The 14,209-nt window shown below is 43.8% G+C and overlaps 1 protein-coding gene, 1 long non-coding RNA gene and 1 other non-coding gene across 4 annotated transcripts in view; 2 read left to right on the plus strand and 1 right to left on the minus strand.

The window, feature by feature from the left end:
- The window catches only part of LOC139564804 (acid-sensing ion channel 2-like), a 211,097-nt gene that overhangs the window by 14,907 nt on the left and 181,981 nt on the right, over positions 1–14,209 (minus strand). For both annotated transcript variants that reach the window (XM_071384642.1, XM_071384643.1), the window contains exons 4-6: positions 11,052–11,179; positions 2,120–2,270; positions 837–893 (exon numbers count right to left, since the gene is read on the minus strand). In XM_071384642.1, the coding sequence (XP_071240743.1) occupies positions 837–893; positions 2,120–2,270; positions 11,052–11,179 (336 nt within the window). The remainder of the gene's footprint in view (positions 1–836; positions 894–2,119; positions 2,271–11,051; positions 11,180–14,209) is intronic.
- trnaa-ugc (transfer RNA alanine (anticodon UGC)) lies at positions 3,577–3,653 on the plus strand. Its single transcript has one exon. It is a non-coding gene; the product is annotated as a tRNA-Ala (tRNA).
- LOC139565239 (uncharacterized) lies at positions 11,826–13,254 on the plus strand. Its single transcript, XR_011672875.1, has 3 exons — positions 11,826–11,861; positions 11,957–12,345; positions 12,470–13,254. It is a non-coding gene; the product is annotated as an uncharacterized lncRNA (long non-coding RNA).

Below are 14,209 nucleotides of genomic sequence, written 5' to 3' on the forward strand. Positions count from 1 at the left end.
TACTGCATTATTTATGCCTCATGCACCAATTCATGTTGTTACTCCTATGACCAGAGAAAGTGAAATATTCCCAGATATTAAATAAGACACAAGCTGCTAATAATAACAAGGCAAGCTTATCGGAACACTTTGCTATGCTCATCTATTGCAGATGCAGTGCTGGTTATAGCGTGAGTGGAAGTAGGGAGAACGTACATTTTATGGCTCATAAAAATGTTGAACAAAGTGTTGACAGTGCTGGATAACAACTTAAACATGTAATGTACTTACTCATAAAAACAGACTTATAGGTGCACTTGATTTGCTCTCTGGGCCTGCTGGGTAGGTGGAGTTCTACCTTCAGAATCATGAAATGATTAAAAATGTGGACGCTTTGCCTTCCCGGAGCTAGGGCTGCTGAATCAACTGCATCTACCGCCAACAGCGAGAAACAAATAAAAAAATAGGAACGAAGGCTTTATTGTTGGGTTTTTTACAGAAATGTTTGGTGATAGACTAGGAATGCCTTGGAGGTCGACCAGTTGATCGCGATCAACCGGTTGGTGATCACTGCTATAGCCTAAATAAATGTATTTTAGGCCATATAAAGAACAGCTATGCATGATTTAATGAAAAGCAGCAAACAGACACAACATTTGTTCACATTCTTTAATTTAAGACTCAGAAACAGAAACAGGCAATAGGCGATACAGCTGGCTTCACAGTTTTGCTGCCAAATAGGCCTACAAAGAAACTTGACGATGTTGAATGCGCGAGGGGGTCTGTGCGCTGCGTAGTACCTTGACAAAAAGACATGTAAGCGTGTGCGTTTGTGTGCATTCATATTGTGGACTTACCAAGGGCAGGCTCGGCACAGTCTTTGTACTGTTCAGGGGTACAGAATGGAGAATCACCTAGAAGGACAGAAGGAGCACAGAAGGATGGGAAGGAAAGTTCAGATTCAGCTTTTCTGCTAGATATATTTATGAAATGTAGTACCTCTGAATGACTTATGAGTTTGAGAAAAACAAACTGTAAACAGCTCAGATTCTGTGGAATATGGTTACAAAGCTTTCAGTGATTTACTAATGTTACCGGAATCTTCAGTAATTTGGAGTACTTAACAGAAAATCTATGGCAATCTATCAGAACTTTGGTAATTTAAACTTGAATAACACAAATCTGTGTCCATATTGTCCGTGAGTTTCTAGTAGCTAGACCATATGGGTCAAGAGAAAATAGACTAATTAATGAAAAAAGCATATAAACATCTAAGCATTATTTTCAATTAACTCTGCAACTCTTCCAACTATTGACTTTTCTTCACAACTGCCACCAATTTGACACCAAAACATTGACAGCAAATACATATTGACATACTCAAATAAATTAAAGTGTGTAAAAAAATGATAAAGGATATTATGATGAAACTCTCATATTAAACACCAATGGTATTCCCTAAGTTGATGGTTTATATTTATTTGTTTTTGTTGATATTTTAATGATGTGATATTGTCCACATATTGTCCATTTTAATGATGTGATATATTCTGCATGTGATACGGCCACACAGAGGGCCATAGATAACACCTGGGACCATCTGGAGTACCCACAAGGGACAATAGATGTTTTATGACAGATTACACAAAATCCTTGAAAGACACCAACATTCTGATAGTTTAATGGTAAACTGTGAACGTTTCCAGTAATATACCCTCCCTTTGCAACCCTACTGTGGAAGCAGTCAAGGAGACTCGCAACATGCAAACATCTACCACACCTAAAGAGAGTGTGAGAGAGAAATAGAGCTTTGTGTGGAGCAAGGTGATAGACAAGCCTTGGAGCAGAAAGCTTTAATACACCAACACAAATCTTGACCTTACACCTTACAGCTCTTTGACATTTTCAAACCCACCACAGACTTTAGATTACTTTATCAACCACAACAACTACTGTAACTCCTTTATCAAACTTTCCTCACCTTGTTCTATGTCTTCAAATAGTCCTTGATGAAAAAAACATGGCACATAGCCCAAACTATTGTTTTTCTTTTGCCCATGGCCCAGACAATTCTATATTACAGACTCTATCCACATGTTTTGTTTAGTGTGAAAAGGGGAAAGAAAGTGTGTGCTCTTACCGGGCATGTGCACCATCCTGCAGTTACAGTTTTCCACGATGTAGCGTGTCTCACAGTCGATCCTGCAAGCTGTCACACTATAGACCTGGAAGAAGCCAGAGTCTAGGGCCTTGGACTCACACTCCCCCCACGGAGGAGGCAGGTAGGTCAGCTACAACACAGGAGAGACACAGTGGGGGGATTGAGCAGAGAGAGAGAGTGAGAGAGAGTGACAGGGAAAAACACTCAGCTGAAGTCTAAAACTCCCATAGACACATAGGAGATGTCATGGTGTTATTGTGATTTAGAGCCATCAGAGAGAGGTTCCAAAAGGCCCTCTAGAACACAGCAGGCTAGATGTCTGGCCAACAGACTGGTCTGAGTGGGACACATTCACAGATACAGTCTCGCTGTGAAAACAGGTTCCAAGAACACAAAAGCTCCAAATGTTCCCCCCTCTCGCCCCCACCCCATCCCCATGGCTCTGGAGTCGGGAACAGCAGACGAGGAAAGAGGGACACCAGGAGGAGCTGTGTGAGCGCCCATCTGCCCTGCACGCAGGCGGCCCTCTCCAGCCGCTCCGCTACTCTCCGTTCAGCATCCATCACCCAGCGCCCCCTGCATTGTGGGAGATGCAGTTTCCTCAGCCAAATACCAGTTCTTGGACCAAAATAATCCTTATCCTGCCAGGTCAGATTTGGCTGTGGAATGTCTGTTAGCACAGATAACATTGTAGAAGAATCCCTCCAATCAGAGACTGATACTGTATCCATGCATCCAGATTAGTTTGCTGTTGTTAACTCGAACACAGAATTCCCTCGATATCAGCAAGCGAGACGTTGATTTTCAAATCAAATCAAAGTTTATTTGTCACGTGCGCCGAATACAACAGGTGTAGACCTTACAGTGAAATGCTTTCTTACAGGCTCTAACCAATAGTGCAAAAAAGGTGTTAGGTGAACAATAGGTAAGTAAAGAAATAAAATAACAGTAAAAAGACAGGCTATATACAGTAGCGAGGCTATAAAAGTAACGAGGCTACATACAGACACTGGTTAGTCAGGCTGATTGAGGTAGTATGTACATGTAGATATGGTTAAAGTGACTATGCATATATGATGCACAGAGAGTAGCAGTAGCGTAAAAGAGGGGTTGGCGGGTGGCGGGACACAATGCAGATAGCACGGTTAGCCAATGTTCGGGAGCACTGGTTGGTCGGCTCAATTTAGGTAGTATGTACATGAATGTATAGTTAAAGTGACTATGCATATATGATAAACAGAGAGTAGCAGCAGCGTAAAAAGAGGGTTTGGGGGGGCACACAATGCAAATAGTCCGGGTAGCCATTTGATTACCTGTTCAGGAGTCTTATGGCTTGGGGGTAAAAACTGTTGAGAAGCCTTTTTGTCCTAGACTTGGCACTCCGGTACCGCTTGCCATGCGATAGTAGAGACGGTCCCGTGTGGCTCAGTAGACACGGTCCCGTGTGGCTCAGTTGGTAGAGCATGGCGCTTGCAACGCCAGGGTTGTGGGTTCAATTCCCACGGGGGGACCAGGATGAATATGTATGAACTTTCCAATGTGTAAGTCGCTCTGGATAAGAGCGTCTGCTAAATGACTTAAATGTAAATGTAAATGTAGAGAGAACAGTCTATGACTGGTGTGGCTGGGGTCTTTGACAATTTTTTGGGCCTTCCTCTGAGATCACCTGGTGTAGAGGTCCTGGATGGCAGGCAGCTTAGCCCCAGTGATGTACTGGGCCGTACGCACTACCCTCTGTAGTGCCTTGCGGTCAGAGGCCAAGCAATTGCCGTACCAGGCAGTGATGCAACCAGTCAGGATGCTCTCGATGTTGCAGCTGTAAAACCTTTTGAGGATCTCAGGACCCATGCCAAATCTTTTTAGTTTCCTGAGAAGGAATAGGCTTTGTCATGCCCTCTTCACGACTGTCTTGGTGTGTTTGGACTATTCTAGTTTGTTGTTGATGTGGACACCGAGGAACTTGAAGCTCTCAACCTGCTCCACTACAGCTCGATTGAAACACGACTAATGAAGCCAACAAATCAAAACATTTCAAACTAGCCCTGGCCTCACTCATATACTGTAGGTCTGGCCACGCTCCTATAGGTCTCCATTCACAATTAAAACGTCAGCTCTGGCTGATGTATAACACTATTATCCTGCTGTAATCAAATATCTAATCATCTGAGTAGATAGATGTCAGCGCCCACTATGGGGTGATCTGATGACCTGATTAAATACACTCCAATGACGGCCAGGACCCTCTCTGCCCCTCCCCACACATTATTCATCAATGACCACACACTCTGCCATTGGGATGCACGTCAGCAATTAGAAAGCATATTAGAAACTGATCAAAACTAAAATGCAACAGTTGAATCAACAAGGGGCATAATTAAAGTTGTCGACTCAAGATTTGGAATTAGGCTTTGGGAGCTCTACATGGATTTGCTAACTTTGGGGATTTTGTTGAAAATTGGAGCTGTGAGTTTGGAGTTTTATTAACGAACCAGTACAGTATAGTATATCAGTTCATCCCTCTCCCATGGACACTAGGTTGTCAAGACCAAAAATACATTACTGAGACCCATCCAGAAGAGAGAGGCTCAGGGTCTGTAATGGAACTGTAATTTACAGACACAGGAATGCCCTTGTGACTTCTGTGGAAAGCATAGCAAAGAACACTTTAATATTTGAAACTCCCTTATACTTAAAATAATGACAAAATACAGAGGGTTATCAAAGAAAACAGGCAATCTAGTGTGTGTGTGTGTGTGTGTGTCTGTGTTCATGCATTATTAAGTGCCTATAGTGGCTGTGTTCTTTGGCTTCTGTGCACTTATTTTTTTGATGAAGTGGCTTTTATCTGGAAGTAATAATACGAGTTCATTTGAGTGCATGACTTCAGCTCCACCTCACTATTGAGCTGTCTGGTTGGATCTGATTACAATCGCACACCAATGACCACAGGCAGCCATTGTAGTTTTACAAAGTCCCCACAGTACTGCTAATCATTAAAACATATCGGCTATATTCAGCCTGATTATAAGCATGGTCATCACATGGCGTCTCACAAGATGTCCTCGGGTTGGCTCTGTCAGGAACTAAAGTTGTGCCACGCTGCAGGAACACAACAAGGGCCAAGCCACAGTAGGAAGTCTGGGGAATCTTTGAATTCAAAGTGCAAAGTGGAGTTAATTAGCTGGTGTCTAAATCTACTGCGTTTCCCACTGTGCTGGTGCAATGGGGAGGATGAAGGATGATGATGTTGTGCCAGTCAGTCACACAGACAAAGCTGAGCTGGAGCTGAGACTGCTGGGAGCTCTACGGCCCAGGGGGCCTGCCTGCCTGCCTTCCGCTGTACAGTAGACCTTCTCTGTATGCTTATCGCTGGCAGACTTGTTCTTTCTTTTTCCTCCTCTCATCTTCTTCAGGACGTGTGTTGTTTTTCAAACTTCTGGAAATGACTGAACATGTTTTGGATCTTCCTTCTTCATTCCCTTTTTTAAATGATGGGAGTTATACAGTTTATTATAGTTTATTGTACAGTTTCTTCTTTATATGTACAGTGCATTCAGAAAGTATTCATACCCCTTGACTTATTTCAGATTTTGTTGTGTTACAGCCTGAATTCAAAATGGATTCAATAGATTTTTTCTCTCACTGATCTACACACAATACCCCATAGTGACAAAATGAAAATGTTTTTTGACATTTTTGCAAATGTATTGAAAATGGGATGCATAAATATCAATTTACATAAGTATTCACACCACTGAGTCAATACTTTGTAGAAGCACCTTTGGCAGTGATTACAGCTGTGAGTCTTTCTGGGTAAGTCTATAAGAGCTTTCCACACCTCAATTGTGCAACATTTCTCCACTATTCTTTTCCAAATTCTCCAAGCTCTGTCATTTTGGTTGTTGATCATATAGACAATTATTTTCAGGTCTTTCCAAAGATTTTCAAGCAGATTTAAGTCACAACTGTAAAACTCCTGAGATTATTTAGGCATACCATAACAAAGGGGTTGAATACTTATTGACTCGACATTTCAGCTTCTCATTTTCAATTTGTACAAATTTCAAAAAACATAATTTCACTTTGAAATTATGAGGTATTGTGTGTTGGCCAGTGACACAAAATCTCAATATGAATCCATTTTAAATTCAGGCTGTAACACAACAAAATGTGGAAAAAGTCAAGGGATGGGAATACTTTCTGAAGGTACTGTATAGGTTTTCTGCTTTATCAGTCCATGGTTGTGGACTACAGGAAAAGGAGGACCGAGCATGCCTCCATTCTCATCGACGGGGCTGTAGTAGAGCAGGGTGAGAGCTTCAAGTTCCTTGGTGTCCACATCACCAACAAACTAACATGGTCCAAGCACACCAAGACAGTCGCAGAGGGCACGACAAAACCTATTCCCCCTCAGGAGATTGAAAAGATTTGGCATGGGTCCTTAGATCTTTAGGTTTTACAGGTGCACCATCGAGAGCATCCTGACGGGTTGCATCACTGCCTGGTATGGCAACTGCTTGGCCTCCGACCGCAAGGCACTACAGAGGATAGTGCGTATGGCTCAGTACATCACCGGGGCCAAGCTTCCTGCCATCCAGGACCTCTATACCAGGTGGTGTCAGAGGAAGGCCCTAAAAATTGTCAAAGACTCCGGCCACCCTAGTCATAGACTGTTCTCTCTGCTACCGCACGTGCAAGCGGTACCAGAGCGCCAAGTCTAGGTCCAAGAGGTTTCTAAACAGCTTCTATCCCCTTCTATCCCCATAAGACAGCTAATCAAATGGCTACCCAGACTATTTGCATCCCCCCTCTTCTACGCTGCTGCTACTCTCTGTTATTATCTGTGCATAGTCACTTTAATAACACTACCAACATGTACATATTACCTCAATTACCTCGACACCGGTGCCCCCGCACATTGACTCTGTACCGGTACCCCGGTTATTTACTGCTGCTCTTTAATTATTTGTTATTCTTATCTCTTACTTTTTTTGTAGGTATTTTCTTAAAACTGCTATGTTGGTTAAGGGCTTGTAGGTAAGCATTTCACTGTAAGGTCTACACCGGCTGTATTCGGCGCATGTGACAAATAATGATTTTGATTTGATTTTAATTGCAGAACAGGCATCTCATGTAAATGCTGGAGACATAAGCGATTTGAAGTATGAGGAAAAATAGATGAATAGTGACAGGAATCTGTCAGCTAAGACAAGGGAAATCCAGCCAACTCCCTGTGGCAACTTAGATAAAAACATCTCCAGGGTCAGAGAAGGAGAGTGGGAGAGAAGACGGGAGAGAGAGACAGAGAGAGAGAGAGAGACAGAGAGAAAGACAGAGTGATAAAGAGAGATACTCCCAGTCAGGGAGTGGGCAGAGATAAGAGGTCAGACCTAGGGCTGTTGTGGTGACCGTATTAGCGCCACACCGTTGGTCACGAGTCATGAAGGCAGTCAAATTCCACGTTAATTAGGTTTCTCCAAGCTCTGATGCTGCTGATGGTCATTAGTAGCCTACAAAACTTGCTAACTGCCTGGTACTCAGCACTCTATTGTCCCTCTAATCACTTTGACATCAATGCAAATGTTATCGAAAATCTAATCAAACACTTCATGTGAGCCCATGAGTTCATGTTGCTCAACATTTCTATAGGCTATGCAATTCCACGAGAAAAGAGGGTGATGGCCTTGATTAAAAAGAGGAGGATCCCATCAGCTTCCTATAAGCTAGGCCTACTATATTTACTTCTCAACGTTCCTAATATTAAGCACATTGCTTATCTTTACAACAGGAGTATAGCCTACCTGGCTGGCATGAAAATGAACCACAGGAAAAGCGGTTTCGAAAGAGAGGTCCATGATATTGGTCCATTCTAAATCAAAACAAATTTCACACATACACACTACCAGTCAAAGGTTTTACAACACCTACTCATTCAAGGGTTTTTCTTTATTTGTACTATTTTCTATATTGTAGAATAATATTGAAGACATCAACACTATGAAATAACACATTTGGAATCATGTTGTAACCACAAAAGCGTTAAGCAAATCAAAATATATTTGGTATTTGAGATTCTTCAAATAGCCACCCTTTGCCTTGCTGACAGATTTGCACACCCTTGGAATTCTCTCAACCAGATTTATGAGGTAGTCACCTGGAATGCCTTCTTAAAAGTGAATTTGTGGAATTTCTTTCCTTCTTAATGCGTTTGAGCCAATCAGTTGTGTTGTGACAAGGTAGGGGGGTATACAGAAGATAGCCCTATTTGGTAAAAGACCAAGTCCATATTATGGCAAATAAATAAGCAAAGAGAAACGACAGTCCATCATTACTTTAAGACATGAAGGTCAGTCAATACGGAACATTTCAAGAACTTTTAAAGTTTCTTCAAGTGCAGTTGCAAAAACCATCAAGCGTTATATGATGAAACTGGCTCTCATGAGGACCGCCACAGGAATAGAAGACCCAGAGTTACCTCTGCTCTAGAGGATACGTTCATTAGAGTTACCAGCTTCAGAAAATACAAATAAATGCTTCACAGAGTTCAAGTAACAGACACATCTCAACATCAACTTTTCAGAGGAGACTGAATTGCAGCAAAGAAACCACTACTAAAGGACACCAATAACAAGAAGAGACCTGCTTGGGCCAAGAAACATGAGCAATGGTCATTAGACTGGTGGAAATCTGTCCTTTGGCCTGATGAGTCAAAATTGGAAAGTTTTGGTTCCAACCGCCGTGTCTTTGTGGGTGAACGGATGATCTCCGCATGTGTATTTCCCACCGTAAAGCATGGAGGAGGAGGTGTTATGGTGTGGGGGTGCTTTGCTGGTGACACTGTCTGTGATTTATTTAGAATTCAAGGCACACTTAACCAGCATGGCTACCACAGCATTCTGCAGCGAGACGCCATCCCATCTGGTTTGGGCTTAGTAGGACTATCATTTGTTTTTCAACAGGACCATGACCCAACACACCGGCTGTGTAAGCGCTATTTTACCAAGAAGGAGAGTGATGGAGTGCTGCATCAGATGACCTGGTGTCCACAATCCCCCGACCTCAACCCAATTGAGATGGTTTGGGATGAGTCGAACCGCAGATTGAAGGAAAAGCAGCCAACAAGTGCTCATCATATGTGGGAACTCCTTCAAGACTGTTGGAAAAGCATTCCAGGTGAAGCTGGTTGAGAGAATGCCAAGAGTGTGCAAAGCTGTCATCAAGGCAAAGGGTGGCTAATTGAAGAATCTCAAATATTAAATATATTTTGATATGTTTAACACTTTTTTGGGTTACTATGTAATTCCATATGTGTTATTTCATAGTTTTGATTTCTTCACTATTATTCTACAATGTAGAAAATAGTACAAATAAAGAAAAACACTTGACTGGGTAGGTATTCTAAAACTTTTGACCGGTAGTGTATTATTTAGTATATGTAAAGACAAGATTAAATCAAGAATAGTCTGATGGGTGACAATATTAGCCTATCACTTGTGAATGATATACTATGACTTGTGAATGATGCCCAGTGTAAGGGAAGAGAAAATGCCTTTTTTAGCTACTCTCTTTAATCCCAGTCGCACACCTCGTGTAGCCTAGCCCATAGGCCTTTATGTGTAGCCTAGCCCATAGGCCTTTATGTGTAGCCTAGCCCATAGGCCTTTATGTGTAGCCTAGCCCATAGGCCTTTATGTGTAGCCTAGCCCATAGGCCTTTATGTGTAGCCTAGCCCATATGCCTTTATGTGTAGCCTAGCCCATAGGCCTTTATGTGTAGCCTAGCCCATAGGCCTTTATGTGTAGCCTAGCCCATAGGCCTTTATGTGTAGCCTAGCCCATAGGCCTTTATGTTTTGATAAGGTTTGTATCACACCTCGTGTAGCCTAGCCCATAGGCCTTTATGTTTTGATAAGGTTTGTATCACACCTCGTGTAGCCTAGCCCATAGGCCTTTATGTTTTGATAAGGTTTGTATCACACCTCGTGTAGCCTAGCCCATAGGCCTTTATGTTTTGATAAGGTTTGTATCACACCTCGTGTAGCCTAGCCCATAGGCCTTTATGTTTTGATAAGGTTTGTATCACACCTCGTGTAGCCTAGCCCATAGGCCTTTATGTTTTGATAAGGTTTGTATCACACCTCGTGTAGCCTAGCCCATAGGCCTTTATGTTTTGCTAAGGTTTGTATCACACCTCGTGTAGCCTAGCCCATAGGCCTTTATGTTTTGCTAAGGTTTGTATCACACCTCGTGTAGCCTAGCCCATAGGCCTTTATGTTTTGATAAGGTTTGTATCACACCTCGTGTAGCCTAGCCCATAGGCCTTTATGTTTTGATAAGGTTTGTATCACACCTCGTGTAGCCTAGCCCATAGGCCTTTATGTTTTGATAAGGTTTGTATCACACCTCGTGTAGCCTAGCCCATAGGCCTTTATGTTTTGATAAGGTTTGTATCACACCTCGTGTAGCCTAGCCCATAGGCCTTTATGTTTTGATAAGGTTTGTATCACACCTCGTGTAGCCTAGCCCATAGGCCTTTATGTTTTGATAAGGTTTGTATCACACCTCGTGTAGCCTAGCCCATAGGCCTTTATGTTTTGATAAGGTTTGTATCACACCTCGTGTAGCCTAGCCCATAGGCCTTTATGTTTTGATAAGGTTTGTATCACAACTGGCATCCATGTATTGTAATCTTCCTGCCTCAACTGTATATGCGCGCACACACACACACACACACACCCCCACACACACCTGAATAGAATGTTCTTTATCAGAAGTGCACGTTTTTCATCTCGGAGAGATAAGCTCCAGTCAGGGGGAGGTTGAAATTGAAATCTAAAAGTGAAAAGTGTCAGGAAGATTGAAGCAGACCTATTCAGTGTGTACAGTAATAACTTAGGTCAAAGGGCACCTACCCTCTGCTCCTGAGTGGCAACAAAGGTCTGAAAGCCCGGGGCAACGCCAAAGCCCAGCTCGTGGACGAACGGGGGCTCTGCCTGGCTGTGGATCTGCACCCGTACTCCCGCCTCGAACGCTGTCTCCTCTGTGGGGGAAAACAGACACACACAGGGAGATTAACAGTTACTATCGCACGCACGCACGCACGCACGCACGCACGCACACACACACACACACACAACAGACTTAAAAGTACCTAATATACACACAATTACTTGAACAAAGTAAAAGACAGTGAAATTCCTTTATGAATCACCTTTAGTAGATGAATGGTGAGCCTGTGAATGAGAGCCATATGCTTCCCTGCCTGCCTTCTTCCTCTATATGGATAACATGCGTTCAGTGGAAAGACAGCCCATTTGCCTCGGCTCAACATCAAATAGAGGAGCAGGAGTAGAAATTCCACTGGCTGTCTCTTAACTATACACATGACAGAGCTGTTACCCAGCCAGTCACACACACACACAAGCGCACACACACACACTGTGGCAACCCGGGCGCCATCAGGGAGCTACAAAGGCAGGAGCAGGACCTTGGTCAGCTCCAGAGGGCTGGCGAGGTCAAGGTGAGTCAGCACCATGGACAGCTCTACAGGCACCAACTGGGGCTGGTGAATCAACACCAATATTACCCAGTCCAGGCGCTGCAACCAATTGGCACCTGGAATTGGTCCCACCTGTCCCTCGTTATCCCAAACGAGTATAAGTAGAGGTGCAGTCACTCGGGCAGACAGGCAGAGGGTACGCCTAGTCCTCAGAAGAGCCGGAGTGAGTATGATAAGCACCTTGATCCAATGACAAAGAAGATACTAGGCAATGTTTGACTCACCTTTCTCTCTCTCTTCCTGTTCTCTGCCCCAAAGGATGATTACCTAATCCTGGGCAGCACACCACCCGGCACAAGTAGAGAGCAAGGATTGAAACCCCGGACTCATCGCTCTCTCTATTTTGTTTTGTTCATTGACACAGGCGGTCCGAGGAGCTGCCACGACAGACATAGTGGCCCACCAGTTACCTGAGAGGCTTTTCAGTTGTATTTCTCCCCCACTTTTATGAAAGAACTACCTTGTTTAAAGCACCACAAATTGGTCTCCCGCTGTCTTTGTGAGTTTCACCTCTGACTCACCTGGGCTGCCACAACGCACACACACATACAGTGACACTTTACAAGGACGCAGGCAGACATTCTCCAAAGCATAGAGACCCTCTTCCAGACAAACATCATCCAGACCCGCACACAAATTCTCCACAGGTAGATGTGCTAACACACTCACACATGCACGGGCACGCACACACATTCACACACACACACACACACACACACTGAGTTTGGAGGAAAATAGGCTTTATTCAAATCAATAACTTTCTCTCCGCAGTCTTCTCATCCGGCAGCCATGTTGCTGTGCATTCAATCAAGCCGCCCATCCTCCTCCATGTTTGACAGGCAGCAGCTTCAATCAGGCTGCTGGACTGGAACAGTGAAAGCAGTGGAAGACTGAGCAGAGGGAGCACGGCACCCAGGGTTTGCCAGCTTCTTTAAAGGGACGGCTGTGACAGAGAACACAAAGCCCACCACGGCATCACCCAGCAGCCATCCATCACACAGCTACCTGCACTCAGAAAGGAAACGCACCGTGACGTCTGGGATGGGGATGGGGTAACGTGTGGAATAGGAAATCAAACAGGTGCTGTGTGTGTGTGTGGCTGCCTTGTAGGACGGGAAGCAAGTCCCAGTACTGAATCACCAAAGCAGCATGTCTTGTGTCTGTTCTGGGTGGAGACATATGTCGGTTCACTTTTTGTTATTCTACTCTACCTGTGGAATAATGTAGTAACCAAATCAACGTTTATTGGTTGCGTAGACAGATCTGCAGGTGCAGCGAAATACTTCTGTTTCTAGCTCCAACAGTACAGTAATATCTAACAATACAATAACAATACACACATAATCCAAAAAGTTAATACAATTAAATAAAATTAATATCCATACTGTCTATATAAATATATAAGCAGGGGTCGTATATATATTTATAAATGGTGTGTATAGACAGTATATGAATAGAAAAGGTGTTATATAGGATGAGCCTTGACTAGAATACAGTATATACATATGAATTGGGTAAAACAGTATGTAATCATTATTAAAGTGACCAATGTTCAATGACAATGTACATTGGGGAGCATTCTCTGAGGTGCAGGGCAGAGTGCCGGGTGGTAGCGGACTAGTGACTGTGTCTAAGGTTCAGGGCAGGGTACTGGGTGGAGGTTGGCTAGTGATGACTGTTTAACAGTCTGATGGCCTGGCAATAGAAGCTGTTTTTCAGTCTCTTGTGCCAACTTTGATGCACCTGTACTGCCTCTGCCTTCTAGACGGTAGCGGAGTGAACAGGCCATGGTTCGGGGAGCTGAGGTCCTTGATGATCTTCTCGGCCTTCCTGTGACACCGGGTGTTGTAGATGTCCTGGAGGTCAGACAGTGTGACCGCACCACCCTCTGGAGAGCCCTGTGGTTGTGGGTGGTGCAGTTGCCGTACCAGGAGGTGATACAGTCCAACAGAATACTCTCGATGGTGCATCTGTAGAAGTCTGTAAGGGTCTTAGGGGCCAAGTTGAATTTGTTTAGCCTCCTGAGGTTGAAGAGGTGCTGTTGCGCCTTCTTCACCACACTGTCGCTGTGGAGGGACCGTTTCAGGTCCTCAGTGATGTGCACGCTGTGGAAGGACTATTTCAGGTCCTCAGTGATGTGCACGCTGTGGAAGGACTATTTCAGGTCCTCAGTGATGTGCACGCTGAGGAAGGACTATTTCAGGTCCTCAGTGATGTGCACGCTGAGGAACTTGAAGCTTTTGACCCTCTCCACTGCGGCCCCGTCGATGTAGATGGGGGCGTGTTGGATGGATGGGTAATCATGGTGGTGTCATGTACATTATGAGGAAAATGTATATTCTTTTTGAAATACTAATTTAGATGGGAGAGAACAGAGGGCAGGGGTTATGTGAGCATCAACACACACTGCTATGTGAGTTTACTGTACAGTCCATCACGAACACAACAAATCCCCATCACCAGATTTGATCTGAATGAGATGGACAGATAGAAAGTGTGATGACCCCTGAA

This window comes from Salvelinus alpinus, chromosome 36 (genome assembly GCF_045679555.1).
Source record: "Salvelinus alpinus chromosome 36, SLU_Salpinus.1, whole genome shotgun sequence".
Lineage (NCBI taxonomy): Eukaryota > Metazoa > Chordata > Actinopteri > Salmoniformes > Salmonidae > Salvelinus > Salvelinus alpinus.